This window comes from Osmerus mordax, chromosome 24 (genome assembly GCF_038355195.1).
Source record: "Osmerus mordax isolate fOsmMor3 chromosome 24, fOsmMor3.pri, whole genome shotgun sequence".
NCBI classification, from domain to species: domain Eukaryota; kingdom Metazoa; phylum Chordata; class Actinopteri; order Osmeriformes; family Osmeridae; genus Osmerus; species Osmerus mordax.
This window is the reverse complement of record NC_090073.1, coordinates 8,931,881-8,952,203: the sequence shown is the minus strand read 5'-3', so window position 1 is coordinate 8,952,203 and position 20,323 is coordinate 8,931,881. Positions and strand designations below refer to the sequence as shown.

The window sequence follows — 20,323 nt, the reverse complement described above, 5'->3', positions numbered from 1 at the left end:
TGTTGACGAAGCGCGTTCAATTAATTGAATCGGTGTTAGACAATCAATGCGATGAACAGAAACAATCTGTCAGTGCTGCTAGCCGGGTAGCTAACCATCCCGAAATATGAGCCAAGCCCCCCCAAAAAATCTAGAATGCAGGCATACACATTCTGGCAACTAACACACTACTTTAAAATATCATACTCTTGTTATATAACAAAATGTTCAGGAAACCTCAATACCTCGCAAAATTATTTGCAGTGAGACAGTTTGCTGGAAAGAGAAAAGTCACCATCAACCCGAATCAACCAACACGCAGATCCACTAAGTTTCAGAATTTGGCGGGTTGACGATAAGGACTGTTCGTTTTGGTTACCCTGATGTCCGCCGTAACCACAGGTGTTTTCCCTTCTAGTGATAGAGTCAAGACAGAGCAAGAGACTGTGATATTTTGTACATATATGTATTGTATCTACTATTATATTATTGATTTGACAACTGTCAAGTGTTTTTACGTGTCGGTCTATGCGTGACTCCAAATTAATCGTGTTTACTTGCAGGCTGCTCCAAACCCACGTGACAGTAGACGTACACTCTGGTTGTAGATTTAGCGCAATGGAATTTGTAGGGGGGTTGCCATGTTGTAACAAAGACCTTCATTTGTTGTAGATTTCTTCAGTCAGTCGTTAGAAGTTAATTTGGAATTGTGTTGGTTTACGTGTTTAAGGCAATGCCGTGTATAAACGGTTTTTGAAAAGTATGAATTCTTCTATACTCTTTCATTATACATGGACTGAGAAATATTGGGGGATATTATTTGTCTCCTGGCAACTCAGTGAGCTACCACCTGATTGGTCCGAAGACGCAAAAACGCCGAGATCTACAGCTGGCTAGCTATTCTAGAACCTTTCCAACGAGCTAGCCAACGTAGCTAGCGAGGGAACATAACCAACCGAAAGGTTTCTTTCGAGTTAACCATGGCGGTGAGTGTAGAATATAACTCTCACATTGTACATGAACATCTTGTTTATAATTAAATGTGATGTAGTGTACTAGCTACCCCGGTATTAGTTTGCTAACGTTAACTCGAAAACTAAGATAGCATATCCGCTACTACCCGTTTCGTCAAGATGGCGTTTGAAAGGCTTTATTGACGATATTATGGCTAAGCTATCGGCAAGCTAAGACCGATCGTAGGTAGCCTAAATGCTTTTGTATCTGCTACTCCAGTAGCTGGCTCAGTGACGTCGTTTGCTTTTTAATTTGTAAGTGGTACTAGTGCAAACTAGCTACCACACTGCTAGCTATCTTTATCGTGCTGGGTGATTATTTTGCTGTTGAATAGTGTAGCCTACTATTGTTTGCAAAATTACGTCACGTCACGGCAGAATCCTGCCCCACATATTCTGTCTGGACTGGCTAGCTAACGTTACATGGCGTATGTGGGGAAATGATGGCTAGCTATCGTCTAGCTACTTTATTGTACAAATATGTAATGTCCGAATGTCTCTAATGTTGGTAACTACTAAGTTGTAATCATTAACTTGCTGTTATTGACTTCCTGCTGTCTCCCTCTCTAATTTAGGCAAGTGACGCCGAATCGATTGACCTTCCCATGGCTAACTCATCTGATTCACACAAGAAGAAACACGGTATGGAGTCTAAATCCCCGAGAAGCTCTAAACATCATCATTCACGATCGAGGTCACGCTCTAAGGACCGTAAACGGAAATCAAGTGAGTGGATTGAAATATTAGGAAACGGGGAAACAGTCAGTTTAAGGCCACACAAACTAAAGCAAACATATCATGATCGATTCTGTTCTGAGTAGCCAGTGAACACATTCATTTCACTTTTTATTTGGTTGTAATACAGTCTGACAAGATTCCGTGTTCTTGAAATTAACAGGCGACAAAAAGCACAAACGAAGTCGAAGCAGGAGCAAAGAGGTAACTAATCACAGTTCATTCAGTGAACTAAACACACTTTAGCATCTCTTGAATGTCAGTGTTAATTACTTAAAAAAAAAAAAGGAACAAGTTTTACTTCACGGTAAGTATAAAGCATCAGGTTTAGTGAACTTTGGGGGTTCAAGATGCTACAGAAAGGGGCCTTGTTTTTTTTTTACCATAGGAGATTTTATTTTTTTAATAAATCCTGTGTGTAAATCACATGATAACATTTCTATAATAAATCATACTCAGCGTGCTAATGCACGAAGAGATACTGAACAGAAGACCCAGCTGACATAGCAAAATTATATGCCTACTTCTTGGAAAGGTAACTATCAGTCGTTCAAACTCATTTGTCTCTTAGAACAGAGTATGTAATTGAAAAGTAAGGACAACTTTTGCATCATTTGCAGACTGTAATGGAATGGAATCGATAAGAAGTTTTTCTGTTTTTGCTATTAAACCTAAAGAAAAGCTCCTCTCTAACCGTATTGACTAAATTTTTACTTAGCTGCCCGTTGTAAGTCATGGCTGCATGAACTTGTTTAGGGATGGAAGCTAAAGGATGAACTGGAACTAAGATGATGATGCTGTGGTTCACCAACACAGTTTTATCTTCCCTTTGAGAGCCACCCAAAGGTGTTGCATCATCGCGATTTAGCAATTCTAAATGACATTATTGGGACAGTAATGATGAATGCGAACTCATTTCTGCTTGCCCACATATTGTCGTTATCAAAATGAAATTATATTAAATTGGTTGTCCACACCTTCTAGGTCCTTTTTTTCTTTTCTTCCTCCAGTTAATCTTATTAGCCTGTAGATGAAGAGTAAAATGGATTTAGTATCTAGATCTTGCATATATCTTCTCATGGTCGAGTTAGGAAGATAAGGTTTTATCAACTTAAGTTGGTATATTTTGTCTTCAACCGTGGTACTAACTCTCTTTGTTGCACTATTTTCCTGAAAGAGACAACTTCTTCTTAAAACAGGCACGTAAAAGGGACTCTGAGAAGCAGTCGAAATCCTACAGCAGGCTGGAGGAGGAGCAGAGTGAGAGGGGGAAGGAGAGACTCGCAGCGGAGAACGGGGAGGAGCGACACCGCCGAAAAGACAAGAAAACCTCCAGGGGGCGGAGCCTCTCCAGGTCGCCCTCACGAGACAAGTGAGTCTTCGAATGATCGTTTCGTCTCTGCACGATAAACGTAGTTTTTGAAAAATCTCACCCCAGTCTAATTCTTCGCTGTCCGCTGTATTCAGGCGTCATCGTAGCAGGAGTCGGGAGAAACGCAGGTCTCGGTCTCGTAGCCGGGAGAAGAAGAGGAAGGCAAGGTCTCGCTCGGGATCAAGGACCAAACACCGACACCGCAGCAAGAGCCGCAGCAAAAGCAGGTTGGCTCACCTGCCCGGCGCCCCACTAACACCTGAGTCAATGTCTCAGATTGTGTCTATGGCTCAGACTTCATGATCCTGTCAGCCAAAGACAGTATGCCTGTAAACAAACCTTTTGTGTGTGTGTGTTCTCTGCCTTCGCAGGGAGCGGAAGAAGAAGGCTGAGAAGGTGCGCAGGAAGAGTCGCAGTAGGTCTGGGAGCCCCCCTGCTTTCAGAGGTAGAAACACAGCCATGGATGCTCAGGAGGCCCTGGCCCGAAGGTACCGCAACTTAGAGGAACTGTGAGGCCGACACGGGTTTTCTTCAGTATCTTCCTAGATATTGCGTAATTTAGCAGCTTCCGGCGCCCGAGAAACCTAAACGCAATTGTCGTTCTCCTTCCAAACCCAGGTTAGAAAGAGCTAAGAAACTTCAGGAGCAGAAAGAGAAGGAGATGTTGGAGAAACAGCAACAAGAAGTAGTTACAGGTGAGAAATCCAAGAGACTCTTTGATACAGAAATAAGTCAGTAGTCGTCAGTGGTCATTATTGCCCACTAAGTTCCAAATACACAACAAACACCAGCTGTTGTGCTAATGATAATTCGATTCCAACTGTCGAGCGCTAACGTTTGTTTGTTTTGTTTGTCATAGCGCCCCCTCTGATGTGTGACACCGTTGCTGCTGCGGCAGCGGCTGCCGCCGCCGCTGCAGCTGCCGCCGCCAACCCCGTCCTCAACGTGGCAGCTCTCCTGGCGTCTGGAACCCAGGTCACTCCCCAGATCGCCATGGCAGCTCAGATGGCGGCCCTGCAAGCCAAAACGTTAGCGGAGACTGGGATTGCTGTGCCCAGTTACTACAACCCGTCTGCTGTAAACCCCATGAAGTTTGCAGAACAGGAGAAGAAGAGGAAGAAGCTGTGGCAGGGCAAGAGTCAGGGTGTGAGGGTAAATTCCTTTTTCACTTTACTTCAAAATATTTCAATGTTTTTGTGGTTTGTCTTTGGAATCCCTTTTTTGTATATTACTCATAACATATATTTTTTTGATTTAGGACAAGTCCCAGACTGCAGAGTTGTGGGAAAAGCTCAACTTTGGCAACAAGGACCAAAATGTTAAATTTCGCAAACTGATGGGCATCAAAGTATGCATCATCAATTAAATGAACTGTCTCCCCCTTGTTTGTTTTCAGTTGCTAAATCGTACCTAATTTAAACTTGTTTTGGCCACACTATTAATATTTTCACACCATTTCCCTGAGACGTTTTCGACCCGTGTACAGAGCCGTACATTCTCTAAATCTGGCTTCTGTCCTTGCAGGGAGAGGAGGAGGGGGAGGCGTCTAAACCACTCAACGACGAAGGCTTGAAGACTCTGCAACAACAGGAAGAAATGTTCCGGAACCTGGACGTCCAATACGAGATGGCCAGATCCCAGACCCACACTCAGAGAGGGATGGGGCTGGGCTTCTCATCTTCCTTCTCCCGAGGGATGGACACCATTTAACCACAGCCCACATCTCGGTTCCTCTCTTTACTACCCATTAGGTTTATACACTCACACCTAGCACTCAAGTTTGCATGGATGTTACATCGGCTCTGTAATTTATTTAGTCATCACATTTGGAAACATTCTCATGCTAAATGTCAAGTCTGTTGCTGGGTTTGTATAAATGAGGAATCTGTACATCTCTCCAATTATGCAATAGATTAATAATGCTGATGTTTGGATCTGCAAAAGAACTGTAATTGCATATTTAGTTTTTTCTTTTTTACTAAAATGTATATATTTGTGATGGTTTGCAATGGAACATGATGTAGATCAAGTGTAATAATCGTTTACGTTCATATGCCAAGATTAATGACACATTTCTGATATCAACAAAGAAACATCATTGTGTTTCAGTTTCCACTTAAAGGTGCAATAAGTAACATTATCAAATACATTTAGATATGAGAATTAGTGCCCCCAATTCTTGTCTGAACTTACTGCTTTCCTACAGCTTAAGTTTGGCAGTGTTTTCTAAGCCAAGGAGGAATGCTATTAGCTGGAACAGGAGTGCTGGTACATAATTGGCTGGAAAGTAGAGGATTGCTTCAACGTTTGAAATTGACATTCCACTGGCACTGAACTGCTATTCAACTTCACAACATGTATATAGGGGGGAAAACCTGTTTTGTTTTTTACTGAAAATCTTACATATTGTACCTTTAATTGCTTAATCTTCTGAATGGTAATATGATGTATTGGGATTGTTTCATAACATTGTCCAAATTACCAATAAAGTTATAGGTTTGTGGAAGAAATAAGATTACTGTCATATTTTCTTGATGTAAAAGTCCCTCAATATACAATACGCTTTTATCTGGTTTGACCGACACAATTTCACAAGAGTGCTGTTCTGAAGATGCCATAACATCTCAAATCATAGCGGTAGGGAATATTCCACCACGTCTCACTTGCATATTAGACTCGAATACAGAACATGAGCCACGCCGGTGATGAGGTTATGATTGGCAAACTCCAGGATGAGGAGAAGGATGGGGTATTCACTCTGTCTCTTCCAGTGAGTGGAGTTATCACTGAGGCCCATCCAGTGGAGCAACAGAGTCCTCATGGCTTCTGGAAACAGCTCCGCGGCCAGCTCCTCCGCCGGTGGCAAATCGGAGATCCGTTCGATGTGCTGCACTTTGAAAGTCTCGACCTGCTGGCTGATGCTGCTGTTGGCTGCATGGAACTGCTGGCCGATCCAGCGGCCTACAGACTGCAGAAGGTAGCTGGAGTACACAGAGCCGGTCGCCCTGCTCTCCAGCAGGGCTAGCACCGTGTCCGCCAAGTCTCTCTCCTCCGGTGGCGCGCTGACACAACGCTCGATGTGCTCCAACAGCAGCAAGATGGTGCCCCTCTGATCCATTCCCAGCTCACCCTCAGCAGATAACTTGGCTTCCAAGCTCTGGAGTTTTTGACTGAGGGTAGAAGGTCTCTCGGGAGGGGAGCAGTAGTCGTGATCTGCGGAGGAATCTCCTGAAAGCCCAGACTCAGGCAGAGGGATGTCCATGTCTGGAGATGGATTCTCCTTTAAATCATGACTATGCTGGGTGATGAGTTTGAGTTTTAGGTCTTTGTCGTACATTTCCATGATGTTCTGTTGGGGTGATGGATCAACCTGGACACTCAGATTGTAGCTCATTTCCAGAGGGCTGTCATCTATCTGTGCCTTCCATAAATCCTAGGATGAGAATAGTCGTGTTTGTTAATGAAACCCCCAAAACAATTTGTGAAAGTTGCATGGATGGTGTAATGAGTCACCTGGAAGTGTTCCAAGACAGTGAGCTGTTCTTGTTTACTGTACAATTCAAAAGCGATTCGGAAAAGACCTTGGATGCTGTAGAACCACAGACAATTGTTGGCAGTTGGTACCCTCAGCCCATGGAACCTGAACGCTAAAATTAGATGACACAAATGGAGAGGTGAAAATGCGCTTCTTTTCATGTACAGCATCAACATTAACTGGTGCGTTTAACGTACCAGAGGAAAAATGTATCTTGGTGGCCAAACCCTTCTTTGCAAACTTAGCATGGTATCTGGAATGGTTCTCGGAGCGAATGTCAGTACTGGAGAAAAGATCGGCTCCTAAAAACAGGGGGATCATGCCCCTCTAAGGAGAAAAATGACAAGGTGAATATGATGTTTAGCTATCTAGTAGTTGCGTGTCGGTTCAATGGACTTCACCACAATAAGCATACTCACCTCCAACGGAGAAGTCAGCTTAAAAGAAGTTGCATTTGCCAAGTAAATAAAGCGAATTTTCTGCGTTCCTCCATCCCATTGAGGGAAGTGGATGGTTGTGAAGGTTGCCATGATAAAAAATTATCTGCATCAGCTGATTTCAGTCACATCACCGATCACCAACATCGTGCCGAATAAACCATAACTTTGAACGGATCTGGCCGAGTCAAACGTTTTGACTCACCCGCTCAGGGAAAAACAATACTACAAATTCAGTCATAGCCATCAAAGGTATGATAGCCAGGGTATCAACACAAGGAAGCGTAGCAAAATAATGTCAATGGTAATTAATAAACTGAACGTATCAAATGCACTTTTAATAACACTGTTGAGCGTTTGTGTTTCGAGGCCTCTTGTCTCTATGAAGAAGGGGTGGAGCGTTTATCTTGAACACGTGGCATGGTAGGAGCCAATGAGTGATATTGTGTGTATTCGTTTGGCCCTCTGAACTCAAGACAATCCACAGTGAAGATGGCGGAGGTTGATTTTGGTGACAGCGAGCTCTTTCAGCAACTGGATGACAGTATGCCTGTCTCCTCTCACATTCGGTTTACTGATCAGGAAGCGGATCAGGAGAATACTCATAAATTTAAGGAGAAGCTGGGGGAGTGTGAGGAGACGAACCAGAGGCTGATAGAAGAGAATATCCTTCTTGTGTTGCTAGCTAATCAGCTAGCTAGCTACCTAGAGCTAGTGGTGTTTAAACGTGTTTTGAGATGCGTCGCCAGCTAGCAAGCTTGCTAATAGACTTTATTTCGTAGATGGATGTGGATGGGACAATACATAGCTTGCACATTCAAATTACATTTCGGTAGCAATTTTTCTTTCAGTTGCACTTATTTCTATGAACACGTACGCAATACACGCGCTTGCTGTTTTGGCTCCGCTACTGGTTTGGTTTCAATGAAACCGAACTGACCAATAATCCAACACACTTTCTCATTTACCGTGTAAATTGTCACACTTTTCCACTTAAATAATAACTGAGCAAAACAAGTTACCACATGTTCTTTGACAGTCATAGTCCACGTAATAATTTCCTTAGCAAATACCCACATCAGGATCTGAAAAGGAAGTTGCGCACTGTGACAAGGCCAAGGTAATTGACACAATTCCAATTTACTGCACTTCCATAAGTGGACTTGAACATTGCACTTTTATCTTTTAACGTTTTCCGTATTCATCTTACACAGCGGGCTCATTGTTGACAACATAAAAACAGATGGGCCGCTTCTTCAGATCCTTTTTGCAAATAACAGCATCTCAAAGTAGGTGGATGTTTCCGAAATAACCATTTATTTTTCAGTATTCAAATAATGCGTTATGTCTAACTAGTTCTAACTCCCAGGCAATGCCGTCAAGAAGTTGAAGACTGCGTATGCAGTATCATTCAGAAGCATCAGCAACAAGCAATTGAGAAAAGTTCGTCCCACAATGTATCCCCTCAGGTATTCAAACACATACGTTTGTACAATCAGTGTTTAAATGAAGGTTAGCAGGAAATAAAACACTGGTAAAAAATAATAATAATACCCAAAACATTATTTTGCTTCCAGGCTTCAAGTTTTGTTATGGAAGAAGATCACAAGACCCCCTGCAGCATCAAAACAGTCACTGAGGCCTTCAGTGTGAGTCTGCAATCTATGCTCCTATCTGACCAGGGCTACAATATAATTCCTTACCAATTGTAATTCTGGTTTCTGACTTCCTGTAGATGGTGGGAAGTGTCCTGTATTTCACCACGTTCTGTCTAGACAAACTTGGACAGCCGTTGCTGAATGAAAACCCTCAGCTGACGGACGGATGGATTGTCCCAACGTATCTTTCAGCCTGCCAAAATGCTGCCCCTTCACAGTCTGTCTGTGTGTGTCTGTGTACTGTGTGTGTTTGTCACAGCTTTGAGTTCCTGAATTGTTGTAAAGATATCAGCAGGTGTTCAACCAGGTCATTGCCGTAGATGGCCAGGAGGTCCAGATAAAAGAGAAAAGGTAAGACAGAGCTCTTAAAGGTCTTGATGTGAAGAAAACCTGGGGTATGGTGTGTCGGTCTTACTGGTAATTGCGTGTCTGTGTTAACAGGTCTACACCATCCTGTTTCAACTGTGGGTTAACCGACCATCAACTGCGAGACTGTCCAATGGTAACATCCCTCAAGTCTATCTGTCCGTGTGACTGCTAACTTCAGTTGTCTTTAGACAACGGCTTTTGAATCCCCTCGCCCTACGTTTCTCTGAATGTTGTATTTCTCCCAGCCAAAGGACATGACTCGTATCAATGAGAAAAGGAAGGAGTTTTCTCAAGGCAACAACCAGATATCAAGCAACCAGCGTTACCATGCAGAGGAGGTGGAAGAGCGATTTGCTAAATACAAACCTGGCATCCTCAGGCAAGAACTAAAGAAAACGCGTCGAGTCGCAAGTGGATCGATACTTAATTTTAGTAGTAGAAGTGGAGATATTGGCTTAGTAGTGTGCTTTGATTCATTTCTTTGTTTGTGGTGTTGGACAGTGAGGATCTGTTGGATGCCCTGGGAGTCAATATGAACACCCTCCCACCATTCATCTATCGTATGAGACAGCTAGGCTACCCTCCTGGCTGGCTCAAGGAAGCGGAAACTGAGACCTCAGGTCTCACGCTATACGACGGGAACGGTATGGTTCCAATCGAAGATGGCAGTTGAACTGAATAGCTACAGCAGTTCTGGCTGAGGCGCGTTTGAATCTAAACAGATATTCACCAGGCAGCTTTGCATGTGAACTGTTCAATTTCTTCTTCTTCGTTTCTTCTTCTGTAGTGTCAAGTGACGGTGATCTAACAGAGGAAAACGATGGACACAGAATCTCCTATGACGTGTCCAAGCTAGTCGATTTCCCAGGCTTCAATATATCTACACCACCCAGTGTGAAAGATGTGAGTTATCTATGGCGTTTTAATGTTGGGCCATCGCAAGTACCCTCAACCCAGCACCTCGCAATAATCCTGTACACAGTTCTTGCAACTTGAAAATAAGCTTGACACTCATTCAACAAGCACAGTGTGTGGCGATGTTCAACTGTATTGATGTATTTTCCTTTCACTTACAGGATTACAGGCTATATGGCTCAGTTCCAATGCAGCCTAACCACTTGAAGGAAAACTATGCTGCCTATCTGTCCAGCAGTTTTCCAACGGTATTGTTAACTACTCACGCCATGCTTGAATTCAATTGGGAAACCATTTGCATCACCTTATATCAGCCTTTCTCTATCCTGGTCCTCGGGACCCCCTGTCCTGCATGTTTTTGATGTTTCCCTCTTCCAACACAGCCGATTCAAATGATAGCTTGTCAGTTGGGTGTGCGCACAAAATGAAAAAAGTTTTATTTTGCTTTTAGACGGACTCCAACTGCAACAAGAGACGACATGAGTTCGAATCGACGCCTCGGCAGACGAAGAAGAGACGGTCTAACCCCGACAGCCATGGTTCAGACATGGATGTTGATTCAGGTGGAGCGCTCAGTCCGGGCCAGGCCTGGTTTATTTGAAATAACCCTGTCAGCTACATCTGCACAACAGAAGGGGGGTTTGTTTCTCCCAGATCACGCTTGCATAGCTGCAATTTTTTTTAAATCTCCGCTAACGCTTTGTCCCGTCTCTCTTGTCCAGATTACAGTTCCCCCCGACACCACCGAAGCGCAGACGGTTTCCAGTTTCAGCCTCCGCTTCCTCCCGGCTCACCCTCCTTCGGCTCACCCCCTCCCTTGCCCCAGAGCACCCCCCCTGCAACTCCCACTCCACCCCCTCTCCCCAAAGGTACCCCTCCCCTTACCCCCACCAACGGCTCCCCAGCTTTACATGGACGGGCCTGGGGAAGTGGTGAGGAGGCCGGGGCTGGGGCCGGGGCCGGGGAGGAGGATACTTTGACCCTGGAGGAGCTGGAGGAGCAGCAGAGGCTGATCTGGGCGGCACTGGAAAACGCAGACACGGCCACCAACAGCGACTCGGAAACACCTGCCTCGGGTACGCCTGCCTCGGGTACGCCTGTCTCGGGTACGCCTGTCTCGGGTACGCCTGCCTCGGGTACGCCTGTCCCCAGCTCTCCCAGCATCTCCACCCCCGTCCACGTGGACACGGAAACAGAAATGGAGGAAGGTGAAACTGAAGAGGAGCAGGGTGTGGTTGAGCTGCCTGGTGGGAGCCAGGAGGATGAGGGTGGTGACGGGGCCACTGTGCTCGCGGTTAAACCCAGCGGGCTGCTCATGGCACAGGAGGACAGTCCACAGAGCCCTGAACAAATGAGAGTTCTAGAAGACAGTCCTGAAAGCCCTGCTCCGAAACAGGCCCTGGAGGAGAGTCCTGAGAGCCCTGCTCTGATACCGGCCCAAGAGGAGAGTCCTGAGAGCCCTGTTCCAATGCAGGCCCAAGAGGAGAGACCTGAGAGCCCTGTTCCAATGCAGGCCCAAGAGGAGAGCCCTCTCAGCCCTCCTCCTATCAAGGTCCAAATCCGGTCTCTGAGCCCTGAGTCATGCCAGGGGGCAGTGGAAAGTGAACTTTCAGAGTCCGCGGGGAAGGTGTCAGCGGTGCCTCATCGGAGCAAGTTTGCAGAGGGCATCATTCCGTTTGAGGACACTCCAGAATACACAGAGGTCGCCGAGGCTACTGGGACCTACCTACGAATCAGAGACTTGCTGAAAGGTTCCCCCCGAAATCAGTCAAAAAACAAGAAGTAAGATGAGGCATCAATGAATTAAATTCCAGGGACACTTAGTTTTTTTTGTCGGTCTGTGGAACTATATTTTTTTATGGAAATGTCACAGAAGTTGGCATTGGAACAGTTTGATGGCATTCAAACTTATTTTAATTATTTTTCTTTGTAATTGGCTACATGTCATTTTTGTGCATTGTTCCTGTAGTTGGTCAACAATTCAGGTTCAACATGACTTTCATGTTCTTCAAACCACTTTTGTAGCAATGGTAACATCCATGTTGCCCTTTGGGTTTTTTAAGTGTTGTATGTACTGACATGTTTTTATCACCAATTGCAAATATATTTGGAACAATATTTAATTTGCGCCCTGAAATCTCTGCACAAATGGCTGTCATTCGCAACTTTTATCTGTGGACGTTATTTTGACTGATCACAATGCTTTTTTAACTGGGTAAAACGGATCTTGTTTAATCATGTATCTTATTTAAGAATCGGAATATTCTTAATGTTCAAGTTTTCAAATGTTATTTTTGGTTACAAGCCTTCAGTGTTCGTAGAATGACACAAGGGGGCAGCAACGTATTGAAACTCACCCTGTCTATCAGCAATACCGCTCGGTCTCATAAGAGCAACAACATGCTATGTTCCTCAAAATACGAACGCATTAAAATGACAAAGTAATTTCGGGAAGCGCTGATAGTTGACGGCCTAAATTTATTTGTTAAGTTAGTGATCAGTCTCAATCTTTAGAGTGGCACGGTCGCAAGAAGGCCCGGGGTTCGATTCCTGCTTTGGACTGTTGGTACTGAGGGTGGGACTATTATGAAAACATAAATGCAGAGACAAATTTCTTTACTGGCGCCCTAACGTGTGTGTGTGTGTCCACATTGTGACATTAATAAAGGATTATAAGATCTTTGTAGGAGAATATATTAGAAATGTTAGTGTAGAGTTGATTTTAGTTAATTGGGATGGAAACATTTACTGTAGTCTTATTCTTGCTATATTTTGCACCTCATTTCACGCTTTAAACAAAATTTGGAAAATGTGTAGTAATTGTAGTAAAGTCAGATGACATGGCATAGACGGATCGTATTCAGCGAAAAATATGATCCCAGGCAGTGCAGCGGACCGTCTGAACACCTGTTGGACATAGCCCAAGTATTTTTATGATATGAATTACCCAGCATTTTCTGGTTGTTTGTAGGGAAATGTATCTTATGACGTAACACATTCAAGTTTACACATTTTTAAATGTAATTGTGGTAGGTTGGAGGAGCGACACCACTTGGTCTTTACGTCATACCTTCTACTTCTCATTCGGCCCCTCGTGAACGATTGGAATGGTCCTGCTGTAGGAATTCGACCTGCCGGATTGCAAACCTTCGTTGGAGACGGTTCAGCAAAACGGGGAGGCGTTCAATCGTTTAAATCTTTTCATCTTGGAAATCAAATGCGAACGTCAGGTGAGATAATGTACTGACTGCTCGTTTGTCAGCTACTTCGTTAAGTTTTAGCTTGCTTGCTGGCTATGGACTGCGTCAATGTAAGTGAGAAAAGGGAGTTGCTTTGACAGGCTGCTAGCCTAACTGTCATGCTAGGCTAACGACGCTAGTTGTTACTCACTCACTAGCTAACTAGCTTCTTAGGCTAGCGTTGACTGTGCCAGTAGTCTATCTGTAACGTCATTGCACGGACCCATGTCAATCATCTATTTTTGTAATTTTAACGATTTGGGGAAACACAAAAAGCTAGCTAGCTGGCCCCCACTTATGCAATCATTATAGCTAATGAACAAGCAGGGTTGTATTATCAACAGAGGCTTTAGCTGGCTGATGTTAGCTTGGCAGGGAGCTAACGTAGCGTAAGTAACGTTATTCTGACACCGGTTCCAACCCTAGTGGTATTACAGGTGTGGCGACGGGCCGGTGACATTGGGAGCGAACGTTTCTGAACTTCATGTAATCGCTAGTGGTGCTGAAACACCACATTACCGAACGCTAGCTACCTAACAAGACTTTCACGTAAGTTTAAGAAAGCTTGGCACAGGTATCAAGCTAGCTAGTTCCGTTCCATATGTAATTTAGCTAGCTAGCAATGGACAGCATTGATTTGGACTTCGCTAGCCTGCTACCTATTTTAAAACGAAAGCTAAGATTCTGGGCATTATAATTTGTGGGTCAGTGTTAGTTAAGGTAGTGTATTTTCAACATGTATTTATTCTTACGGCAGTAAGATCGCCAAAGTTTTTTTGAAACTATCCAGTTAGTTTTTAAGTGGTTTTCCAGTTGCGTTGGTTGGCCTTACGATATCCAGATGTGCCACCTCATCAGCTGCACATGAATAATCAGATGACACGTAGGGACTGTGCCATCTGTCTAACTTGGATCACTTTACCTAGTACAAAACCAACTTATTGTTAACCAGTTTTAGACTGTACACGATTTTTATTTATTTACTATTCCTGTAGGCTGTGGCTAAAAGAGTTGCCTTAAGCAATTTAGTGTTGCGACCTGCTTGATTGGCCCTGTACTATGCTTGGTGGTGGACTGATGTATCAGAGGCACAGATGCGCCCGTCACATACCCATAGACCCATAGCAGCTTGTCTTTTGTTTCTTAGCCATGGAATGGGGGAAGTATCCTTCCTTTCTGTCTCTTAATGGGCTTTTTGTGCTTCCATACACCTCCTGCTGTCAGTGCTACAGGGGCTGAAATGACCCCAGCAGATGTTTCCTGCAAAGGGGGGAAACTGGAGCATGGCCTGGCATAGTGCAAGCTGATTGATAAAGAAGTATTTTTTTTACAAGACAAACAGAGACTGCTTGTGCCTTCACCATACACCGCTCTGCTCTTGCTGTTGTGATTATAGCTTGTCTGTAGTAGTTGTCTATCCGTATTGCCAGTATAAGCGAGGATAAATCATGTCGGTTGAAGGAAGTAGTCTAAGAGTGCTGTTTGTTTTGAAGCCAAACTGGAAACTTATCACTTAGCACAGCTACTTACACTACTGGTGTCAGCAAAATAGTATCCAGTTGCTGCCTGCTGATTCAGTAAAATATCTAATCTTATTTATTTAGCCTAACCAATAGAAGTTAATTTGATTTATTTGTTGAAAGAAATTATCTCAGTTTGCAGGGTTATACAATAATCAAATAACCTTTTTCCTATGTCCATGTCTCAGTGCAGTGTGATCTCTATGCGTGGCTTTCACATGGCTAAGCCAGATACATGCTGGTTAAACTGTCACTACAGTATCGTGCGCAGAAGTCGATTATCTGCATGTTGTGGCCACTCGCAATGGGATTCAGGTCTTTTGTAGAAGACACTTTCTCTTCTCCTTCAACCACATTATGAATGTCTTTGGCATTGTTTAGCTCAAGGTTTTGGTTTTAAACTCATGATGAATGAACTCTGGATGAATTGATAGAACATTGACGTTTTGGCTTCTTTCCTAGAAGCAGATTAGTGAGTCAGGAGCGAAGGATTACCATTGATGCAGTGGGAAACGTCTACTGCATAAGTGGATGGTTTTGAGCTGACCACACCAGCACACATCATAGGACTGAAACACACCCAACTTCTCATCATATTAAGATTCTGTGAAACACTTATTGGTTTCAGCCCGAAGTGCTACAAGACGTAACCTGAAATAAGTAATAGCCCAACCCAAACAGGGACATTGTGAATGGGCTGTCCTCTACAGTATCTTGTGCTTAGAAGATATCAATTATTAGCCTCGTGTTTTCCCCTGAGGGCTTGTGCTCAAGAATCCCCCTGACCCCAGGACAGTAATCAGTGTCATTCAAAGGCACCAGAGGGGAAAACTGGAGTACTGGGAGGAAACTGGGTCACTGTCTACTGACCACCTCTCTCCGTACGGAAAAAAATCTCCTTGGGTGTGTGTACGTTCAAGTTTGTTTTGGTTAACTGGGCTTGGGACGTGGTAGGAATGACAGGTATGTGTCCATGACGCTGTTCGGCAAAGTCCATATTGGACTGACTCCTCCTTTGCAGTTTAATGCTAGGCTGTGGGTAGGGAGAATGGAAGGGAGCTAGTTTGTTAGATGTTTGCACTGAAACCGGTCATTGCTAACTCTAGTTTTGACGCGGTGTTGGAAAGGTGTTCAGTGACTTTTCTCTGTACGGTGTAGTGTTAGTTTAGTGTTGCCATAGCTCCAGTTTTAGTTTGACCTCAAGGGTGAACTAGTAACGTGATATGGAGAGATAATCGTTGCTCTCGTCTGTATTCCTCACCTGTTGTTTTCCAGAGGCATTTGAGAACATTGAAGGACATCAACAGGATGCATTTCACGTCTCATTTCAATCTTCATATCTCGCAAGATGGCATTCATGTTGTTATCTTACGTGTAACCTAAGCCATGTAGTATCCTGAAGTCTTTAGACAGACTCAAAGGCATCTCAGGATTATGCAAGGTCAGGCTGCTAATAACCTGCAGACCCTAAAGATAATCTGAGTGTACATCAGGCAGGCTGGTAATGGGTGTAATCCTTTGCATTCAACCATAATCCCTGTTTTGGTTCAGTGTACTGTACAAATCACCTATCTGACTGTAGACTACATGTCATGGAAGGCTGGAGGCAGGGTTTTGTTCTACTGTTATTGGTTTTCATTTTGTCCACTATTCCTATTGTATAGTTCTCAATGCACGTGAAAAAGCAGATTAAGAACATTTAAATTGAGTTTGAATGCGTTTATTCTATGAGCCTTACAAACACAGTGACACTTGTTTGGTGTGGACTGGCTTGTGACAGTGTATAAATAGTACTAGAATGTGGTGTCTCCGTTAGGGGAGCAGAGCTTGTTGTCATAACAGATTGCTGCTTTATATGAAAACACAAGAACGTTTTGAATGATGAGCAGGCGCCACCAAGCCGATATTAACTAGCCATTTAGCTATGATCTATGCAGTCATGTGTTTCTGATGCAACTTTTATAATGATGGCGTTTGAAAAAAAGAATTGGTTGAGAGGTCTGTGTTTTGATGGACTAGTAGAAATTGTCATTCTATAACAGAATGTGAGCCTTAATGCAGAGTGACAGTGAGGATGTTATATTCAGAAACTTTAAATGTGGTGTGCTGCAGTGCTAGTGGATAACACTGTAGTCCTTATTCTACCATGACATGCAATTTGGACCTATATTTAAAACCCATTTTCCCCTCATCTTTTCTTACAGGGTCATTTTGAGGTGTGCTTCCTCTTTTCTTTCCCTCCCCCCCCCTTTTCAGTTTTTCTTTGTTATTTTCTTTGGTGCCGTGAGGAAGACCTCCAGGTCCCAGCAGAGCTTGGCCCAGCGACCATCCATGGTTCGGGGTCAGCGGACACCCACCGATGACCTTTTGGATCTTTAATGCCACATAGTGAACAATCATGAGCACAGCCAAGCCAAGCGGGCTCAAAACGCCCAGCAAGATAGGCAGGTCGACTGCATCGGCAGTCACCAAGACGTCCTCCGCCGGTAAGGCTTCCGCCGCACTGAGCCCACGGGCTCCAGGCTGCTGTTAGCGCTCGTGGGAGGACACACAGTGCCTAACCTCTGACTGGGACGGTCGTCAATCAGCTTATGTTTGCAATAAAAAGGTCTTAAGGCCTTATCAGTCTGCTGATGGGGCCTGGGTGGATTTGCGACTTGACGCTGATCAGTCCCAGGAGATTTGGAGTTGTAGACTAGATGGTATTTACCCCCAGAATATTGCCAAGTTGGCGTATTAATATTATAAACTGATTTTGGGATCAAGGCCACTAATGGTTGTTTTTTTTAAAATCCTGTGCTTGGTTATAGAATGTGTGAAGTCTATCTTGTTTTGGGATTACTGCTAGTAGAGGTCATGGGAAATTTGAGCCTTTTTTTGTTGTTGATGCGTTCGAGTCACCACATCCTGTGTTTCCTTGCAGCCGGACCCAAAGCACCAGCCACCGACAAATCCTCTCCAGGTGCCGCCCCTGCCGAGACGGACAATGATGGGGAGAGCTTCCAGGTGGGAGAGCGGGTGTGGGTGAACGGCAACAAGCCCGGCATGGTGCAGTTCCTCGGGGAGACCCAGTTCGCCCCGGGACAGTGGGCGGGCATCGTGCTGGACGAGCCAATCGGGAAGAACGACGGCTCGGTGGCCGGCGTGCGCTACTTCCAGTGCGAGGCCCTGAAGGGGATATTCACGCGGCCCTCAAAGCTGTCGCGCACCGAGGGTGAGGCCAACGGCACGGAGACGGCGCCCCCGTCCCGCGCCTCCTCGCCGACGCCCTCCATGGCCAGCCAGGCCTCCCACACCCCTTCTTCGAAGCCGTCCGCGCCCTCGACGGCTGCCAAGAAGGCCGCGACGGCTGCGTCTGCCTCGCCGGCAACGCCGACCTCCAACCTGGCGCGCGTCAACAGCGAGTCCGTCTCCAACCTCTCGGAGACCGGCTCGGTCAAGAAGAGCGAGCGAGAGCTGAAGATGGGAGACCGTGTTTTGGTAAGGCTGCTCAGGGTTCTGCGGTCGTGTGCCGGGAGAGTAAATCACGTTCCTGTCCCATGTTGAGGGGCCGTGTCAGTAGTCATCGTCCCCTGAGCTCCTCTCCAGGTCAGAGCCACACCCCCACCCTTCGCCCTTGTGTGCCGACATCGCCGTAAATACAGGATGGTCTCAGAGTCACACGACTGACCCTTCCCGCCCACAGGGGTAATCTCTCAGGAATGTGTCTGTGCAACTCTACATCTCCCCCGCCCCCCCACCCCCTGCCCTCCCTCCCGGAATCTCACTGACCAATGAGAACGGCAGCTCTAACCGTCCTCTAGTGAGTGAGGTCAGTGACTGTGTATAGGCCCTCAGTTCACAGCCAAGCACTCTCCTCACAAGTACCTTCCTTCCTGCATCGCTCTGAGGCCCTTTTTCTCTCTCGCTCTCTCTCGCTCTCTCTCGCTCTCTCTCGCTCTCTCTCTCTCTCTCTCTCGCTCTCTTCCTCCCCCAGCCTTAGGCTGTGTAACACATTGTTCAGAGAGGAAGCGTGTCATTCGCACCCACAGAACACACTGAAAAAACCCACACAATAACCACATTTGGTGCGGCTGACTGACTGCAATTGGTTTGCAACAAGAAAGATTATAGACCGGGCATTGCTGTATTTGCCAAAGCAGTATCGGCTTCCCCCAGTCTTAAGGAGCAGGATTGCTGACTCTTTGACCCAGTTTTGTGGTTTATCAATTATCAATAGATGCAGTTGTTTTTTTGGTCCAACTGTCTGATAAGCAAATCCAAGCATATCACTAAAGCAGTCTCCTGACCCCCTCTGTGTATTTCTTGCCTGATTTGGGAACATGTTGGGTGTTTGACCTGCAGGTTGGAGGCACCAAGGCTGGCGTGGTGCGTTTCCTAGGCGAGGCTGACTTTGCCAAGGGTGATTGGTGTGGTGTGGAGCTGGACGAACCCCTGGGGAAGAACGATGGGGCGGTGGCAGGAACCAGGTATGTTTCACCTGAGCATCTCTCTGAGGAAATATAGTTTAACAGTTTCAATTCCTGTGTAATATGTCTAAGAACCCCTTGTTTTTGTGTGTGTGTGTTTTCTGCAGATACTTTCAGTGTCAGCCCAGGTATGGCCTCTTCGCTCCGGTCCACAAGGTCACTCGGATCGGCTTCCCGTCCACCACGACGGCCAAGGCCAAGCCGGCGGTGCGGAAGGTGGTGACCACGCCCTCGGGCCTGAAGCGCAGCCCCAGTGCCTCCTCCATCAGCTCCGTCAGCTCTGTGGCCTCCTCAGTCAGCGGCAAGCCCAGCCGCACAGGCCTGGTGAGACACACACACACACACACCAAACACACACACAGGCCTGGTGAGACACACACACACACACACACACACACACACCAAACACACACACAGACCTGGTGAGACACACACACACAGGCCTGGGCAGACACACACACACCAATGTTTGTGTATTCAGTGGTGAGTGAGTGGTCTCTCATCCCCCTGCCTGCCCCCCCAGCTGACGGAGACGTCGTCCCGGTACAGCCGTAAGATCTCGGGCACCACGGCGCTGCAGGAGGCGCTGAAGGAGAAGCAGCAGCACATCGAGCAGCTGATGGGCGAGAGGGACCTGGAGCGCGCCGAGGTCGCCAAGGCAACCAGTCACGTTGGCGAGGTGCAGCAGGAGCTCACTCTGCTGAGGGACGACCAGGAGCAGGTCAGCACACACACACACACACACACATCCCCTAATGTCACATGGACATGACTTAAGATGTTACTTCCATGGACTTGTATTGCCATCTGTTATTTGAGCCCAGCTCTTCAGCTAGACTGAATGAATGTGTCTGTGTCCTGAACGTATTCTCATGAATACTTGTGCATGTGTCCATCAAAGATGGAGGCCAAGATGGACCAGCTACGCACCTTAGTAGAAGCGGCCGATAAAGACAAGGTTGAGTTGCTGAATCAGCTGGAGGAGGAGAAGAGGTGAGTTAGGCTGTAGGTGGACAGGACAGGGCCTGGCTCTACAGAAGCATATCTGGTACTGAACGCTAAAATAAGTAAAATCGTGTTCC

At 45.7% G+C, this 20,323-nt stretch overlaps 4 protein-coding genes across 7 annotated transcripts in view; 3 read left to right on the top strand and 1 right to left on the bottom strand.

Moving 5' to 3' along the window:
- Positions 1-830: 830 nt before the first annotated feature.
- Positions 831-5,606, top strand: rsrc2 (arginine/serine-rich coiled-coil 2). Its single transcript, XM_067227771.1, has 10 exons — positions 831-965; positions 1,568-1,718; positions 1,891-1,931; positions 2,927-3,099; positions 3,195-3,326; positions 3,471-3,587; positions 3,718-3,794; positions 3,959-4,251; positions 4,358-4,447; positions 4,624-5,606. Exons 1-10 carry the CDS (start codon positions 960-962, stop codon positions 4,807-4,809), a joined length of 1,266 nt encoding a protein of 421 aa, XP_067083872.1. The 5' UTR covers positions 831-959; the 3' UTR covers positions 4,810-5,606.
- si:ch211-110p13.9 (uncharacterized protein LOC562347 homolog) lies at positions 5,597-7,432 on the bottom strand. Its single transcript, XM_067227772.1, has 4 exons — positions 7,054-7,432; positions 6,832-6,961; positions 6,613-6,746; positions 5,597-6,532 (listed from the first exon to the last, which is right to left on the bottom strand). The coding sequence occupies exons 1-4, from the start codon at positions 7,162-7,164 to the stop codon at positions 5,759-5,761; spliced, it is 1,149 nt and encodes a 382-aa protein (XP_067083873.1). The 5' UTR covers positions 7,165-7,432; the 3' UTR covers positions 5,597-5,758.
- Positions 7,433-7,558: 126 nt separating this feature from the next.
- On the top strand, positions 7,559-12,136 carry zcchc8 (zinc finger, CCHC domain containing 8). The gene is made up of 14 exons (XM_067227761.1): positions 7,559-7,737; positions 8,151-8,191; positions 8,286-8,360; positions 8,441-8,540; positions 8,649-8,720; positions 8,807-8,910; positions 9,015-9,080; positions 9,171-9,231; positions 9,344-9,477; positions 9,600-9,742; positions 9,886-10,001; positions 10,175-10,261; positions 10,465-10,576; positions 10,736-12,136. The coding sequence occupies exons 1-14, from the start codon at positions 7,564-7,566 to the stop codon at positions 11,797-11,799; spliced, it is 2,349 nt and encodes a 782-aa protein (XP_067083862.1). The 5' UTR covers positions 7,559-7,563; the 3' UTR covers positions 11,800-12,136.
- A 967-nt stretch (positions 12,137-13,103) lies between these two features.
- The window catches only part of clip1a (CAP-GLY domain containing linker protein 1a), a 23,118-nt gene continuing 15,898 nt past the window's right edge, over positions 13,104-20,323 (top strand). For all 4 annotated transcript variants that reach the window (XM_067227750.1, XM_067227752.1, XM_067227749.1 and 1 more), the window contains exons 1-7: positions 13,104-13,243; positions 16,977-17,258; positions 17,696-18,252; positions 19,117-19,241; positions 19,349-19,565; positions 19,765-19,962; positions 20,143-20,234. In XM_067227750.1, coding sequence (XP_067083851.1) covers positions 17,171-17,258; positions 17,696-18,252; positions 19,117-19,241; positions 19,349-19,565; positions 19,765-19,962; positions 20,143-20,234 — 1,277 coding nt within the window. In that variant the 5' untranslated portion in view covers positions 13,104-13,243; positions 16,977-17,170. The remainder of the gene's footprint in view (positions 13,244-16,976; positions 17,259-17,695; positions 18,253-19,116; positions 19,242-19,348; positions 19,566-19,764; positions 19,963-20,142; positions 20,235-20,323) is intronic.

What these genes read in the sequence shown, in the direction of transcription:
- si:ch211-110p13.9 (XM_067227772.1), bottom strand. Translation starts at nt 7,164, where the DNA reads ATGGCAACCTTCACAACCATCCACTTCCCTCAATGGGATGGAGGAACG. An exon ending in AGCTGACTTCTCCGTTGGAG is followed by an intron (nt 6,962 to 7,053) that starts GTGAGTATGCTT and finishes TTTTCTCCTTAG; the next exon opens with AGGGGCATGATCCCCCTGTT. An exon ending in CAAGATACATTTTTCCTCTG is followed by an intron (nt 6,747 to 6,831) that starts GTACGTTAAACG and finishes ATCTAATTTTAG; the next exon opens with CGTTCAGGTTCCATGGGCTG.
- zcchc8 (XM_067227761.1), top strand. Translation starts at nt 7,564, where the DNA reads ATGGCGGAGGTTGATTTTGGTGACAGCGAGCTCTTTCAGCAACTGGAT. An exon ending in CCCACAATGTATCCCCTCAG is followed by an intron (nt 8,541 to 8,648) that starts GTATTCAAACAC and finishes TTTTGCTTCCAG; the next exon opens with GCTTCAAGTTTTGTTATGGA. An exon ending in CAGTCACTGAGGCCTTCAGT is followed by an intron (nt 8,721 to 8,806) that starts GTGAGTCTGCAA and finishes GACTTCCTGTAG; the next exon opens with ATGGTGGGAAGTGTCCTGTA.
- rsrc2 (XM_067227771.1), top strand. An exon ending in GTCGAAGCAGGAGCAAAGAG is followed by an intron (nt 1,932 to 2,926) that starts GTAACTAATCAC and finishes TTCTTAAAACAG; the next exon opens with GCACGTAAAAGGGACTCTGA. An exon ending in CAGGAGGCCCTGGCCCGAAG is followed by an intron (nt 3,588 to 3,717) that starts GTACCGCAACTT and finishes TTCCAAACCCAG; the next exon opens with GTTAGAAAGAGCTAAGAAAC.